Here is a 2,792-nt window from a genome sequence, read left to right on the forward strand (position 1 = left end):
TTTAATAGATTTTATATGGGTTTATATTCTATAATGGTTCTGTTGAAAGCTTTATGTGAATGTACAGATTTTAAAGTAATTCATTATTCTTTACTTGGATAATTTGTTGGTCAACTTTGTCATTTGTTAGATAAGAATTTTTTTTATCAGAAAGTAAGCCCAATAAGTATTGCCATGAAATTGGTCAACGGGAAGGCTCTCATTTTAATGACTTAAGATCGACTGACTTTTAGCCCCCTGTAACATCATACCTTTAGAGTATTCCTGAAATTGATGGGTTTATTTACTTACCTCTCTGTTTTGATCCAGGGAAAAAAAAGTGCAATGGAACTTTGGAATATCACCTTGGAGAACACTTTCTTCCTCATTGGAATTCTTCAGGACAGTAAGTATCCTGGACTGATTTGTGCCATAATCACATGTCTCTACCTGGTGGCTGTGATCTGCAATGGCCTCTTGCTTCTGTTGATTGCTATGGACAAGAGACTCCATGTGCCTATGTACTTCTTGCTCAGCCAGCTCTCACTTATGGATCTGCTCTTTACAACTGTCATTTCTCCCAAAACATTTGTGGATTACTTGAGTGGACAGAACACCATCTCTTTTTCAGGCTGTGGATTTCAGATATTTCTGGTACTGATAATTGGAGGTTCTGAAGATATCCTGTTGGCATTCATGTCATATGATCGCTATGTAGCCATTCAACATCCCCTGAATTATATGGTAATTATGAGACCAAAAGTTTGCTGGTCCATGGTGGCTACAACCTGGCTTGTGGCATCCATGAATGCCCTTGTACACACCATATACACTATGCACTACCCTTTCTGTAAAAATAGGAAGATTAGACATCTGCTCTGTGAGATCCCTCCTGTATTGAAGCTGGCATGTGCTAATACCACAAAGTATCAGTTCATGGTATACACAATGGATGTGGCATTCGTGCTGATCCCCCTCTCTGCTATCCTGGCCTCCTATGCATTAGTTTTGGCTGCTGTGTTCCATATGCCCTCAAAACAGGGGAGACAGAAAGCTCTCCTTACCTGCTCATCCCATCTGACAGTGGTTGGGCTCTACTATGGAAATGTTCTATTGATATATGTCCTACCCAGTGCTTACCATAGCCCTCAGCAGGATAATATATTTTCTGTGTTCTATACCATTATTACTCCAGCCCTGAACCCCCTGATCTATTGTCTGAGGAATAAGGATGTACTGGGAGCACTGAAGAAGTTGTTAGGGAACGGTGCCTCAGTACCAGAATTGTAGAACTCTAAATAAGCCTTTTCTTAATCTAACAGCTGAGAGACAGTAGCTAGCAAATTCTCTCTAGGCTTGGTTTCACCTGTATGGAATATCTAATGGGACACCATAATCAAATTTTTCCCTTTCCCTTTTCAACCCTACTGCAATATAACTATGAGATCATTCTGGATGTGAGATGCATTTACAGATGGGACAGCATAACAGAAATCCTAGAGAGGCACAAAATATTTGATTTTTCTAATTCGTGGAAATAGTTGTGCCCTGGTAACAAAACTCACACTTTTTAATGCATTCTAGAATTTTTCTAAGGAATTTTAGTCAATCAGTAACTTATAACTTGTAGAATATACTTTCCCAGTTTTCAAAACTAACATAAAATTTATCCCTCTTCAATCTTGTGACACTTCTCTCAGTCTTCATGATTTTCAAAGACCACAAATAGCAGCTCAGCAATCACCCATATGAACAGCATCCTTGGTAGAATATTTACAAAGAGTAAAACCTTTATTTCCAGAGGAAATTAACTTTTGGCCAACTATGCTAATGAATTTTACTTTTATCAACTAGAATTTAAGGTCACTTACTGAGTGATAGAGAGCAGTGTGTTGAGCATAAACAAGAAACTACATGCTAGCAATGGAGAACTATTCAGAAGATATAGCATAAAAGGTGTTATAAGGAGGCATGCATGACTAGAGAATAAATATGGACAATCACATAGCTGTAGAAAGGAATAATCGATGGACATTGTTGCATTGACATCTGTGCAATGTAAAATTAAAAATAAACCAACAAACAGGTAAACCTCCTGCCTAAGATTTTAAGAAAGACATAAAATGAATTCTAAATGATGTATAGGTATGCATGGATTAATCAATGAGATTATAGATCAAAATAGAAAAAAGACCTTGGCTTAGATAATTGTTTGAGTGTGATTCAGGAGTTGGAGTTAAGAGGAAAAGTTAGATTCCTGAGATCATGTTTGGAATTAGAGGGAGGTACTATTCATATTCAGCAAATATGAATTTCTGTATTTCTTCAAGAAGTTGGTCTTTAAATTTGCTATATTGTGAAAGTACTACTTCTCATAGCTGTAAATGGGAGGTATGTGGATCCATAAACTAATTTTAAAGAATCCAGGACTTTTTTTGTTACTCTTCACTTCGGAATACAACTCTAATAGAGAGCTTAGAGCATGTTTCCCTACTAGGTGAAACCTGTTGCATTTTCCTTCTGCTCCATGGTTAGCAAAATGTCCTTTAAAGACAGTAGAAAGACCACCAGATCTGAAGTCAGAAAGATCTGACTTAAAAAACAGCCTCAGGCACATACTAGTTGTTTGACCATATGAAAGTCACTTAACTCTTTACTAGTTGGCAAAATGGGAATCACAAAAACATTTGCATTCCTGGTTGTTGTGAGGACTAAATAATGAATGTAAAGCACATTGTAAACCTGAAAACACTATACAAATGCCAGGTATGATAATAACATCATTATTATAATTTGTGTTATTATTGTTATCA

The 2,792-nt window shown here is 36.7% G+C and overlaps 1 protein-coding gene across 1 annotated transcript; it reads left to right on the forward strand.

Moving 5' to 3' along the window:
• The first annotated feature begins 324 nt into the window (after positions 1-324).
• On the forward strand, positions 325-1,269 carry LOC140527518 (olfactory receptor 2AG1-like). Its single transcript, XM_072644504.1, has one exon. The coding sequence runs from the start codon at positions 325-327 to the stop codon at positions 1,267-1,269; it is 945 nt and encodes a 314-aa protein (XP_072500605.1).
• Positions 1,270-2,792: the final 1,523 nt, after the last annotated feature.

Source organism: Notamacropus eugenii, chromosome 1, assembly GCF_028372415.1.
Source record: "Notamacropus eugenii isolate mMacEug1 chromosome 1, mMacEug1.pri_v2, whole genome shotgun sequence".
Classification (NCBI taxonomy): Eukaryota; Metazoa; Chordata; class Mammalia; order Diprotodontia; family Macropodidae; genus Notamacropus; species Notamacropus eugenii.

Coding starts and splice junctions, on each gene's coding strand:
- LOC140527518 (XM_072644504.1), top strand. CDS start 325: ATGGAACTTTGGAATATCACCTTGGAGAACACTTTCTTCCTCATTGGA.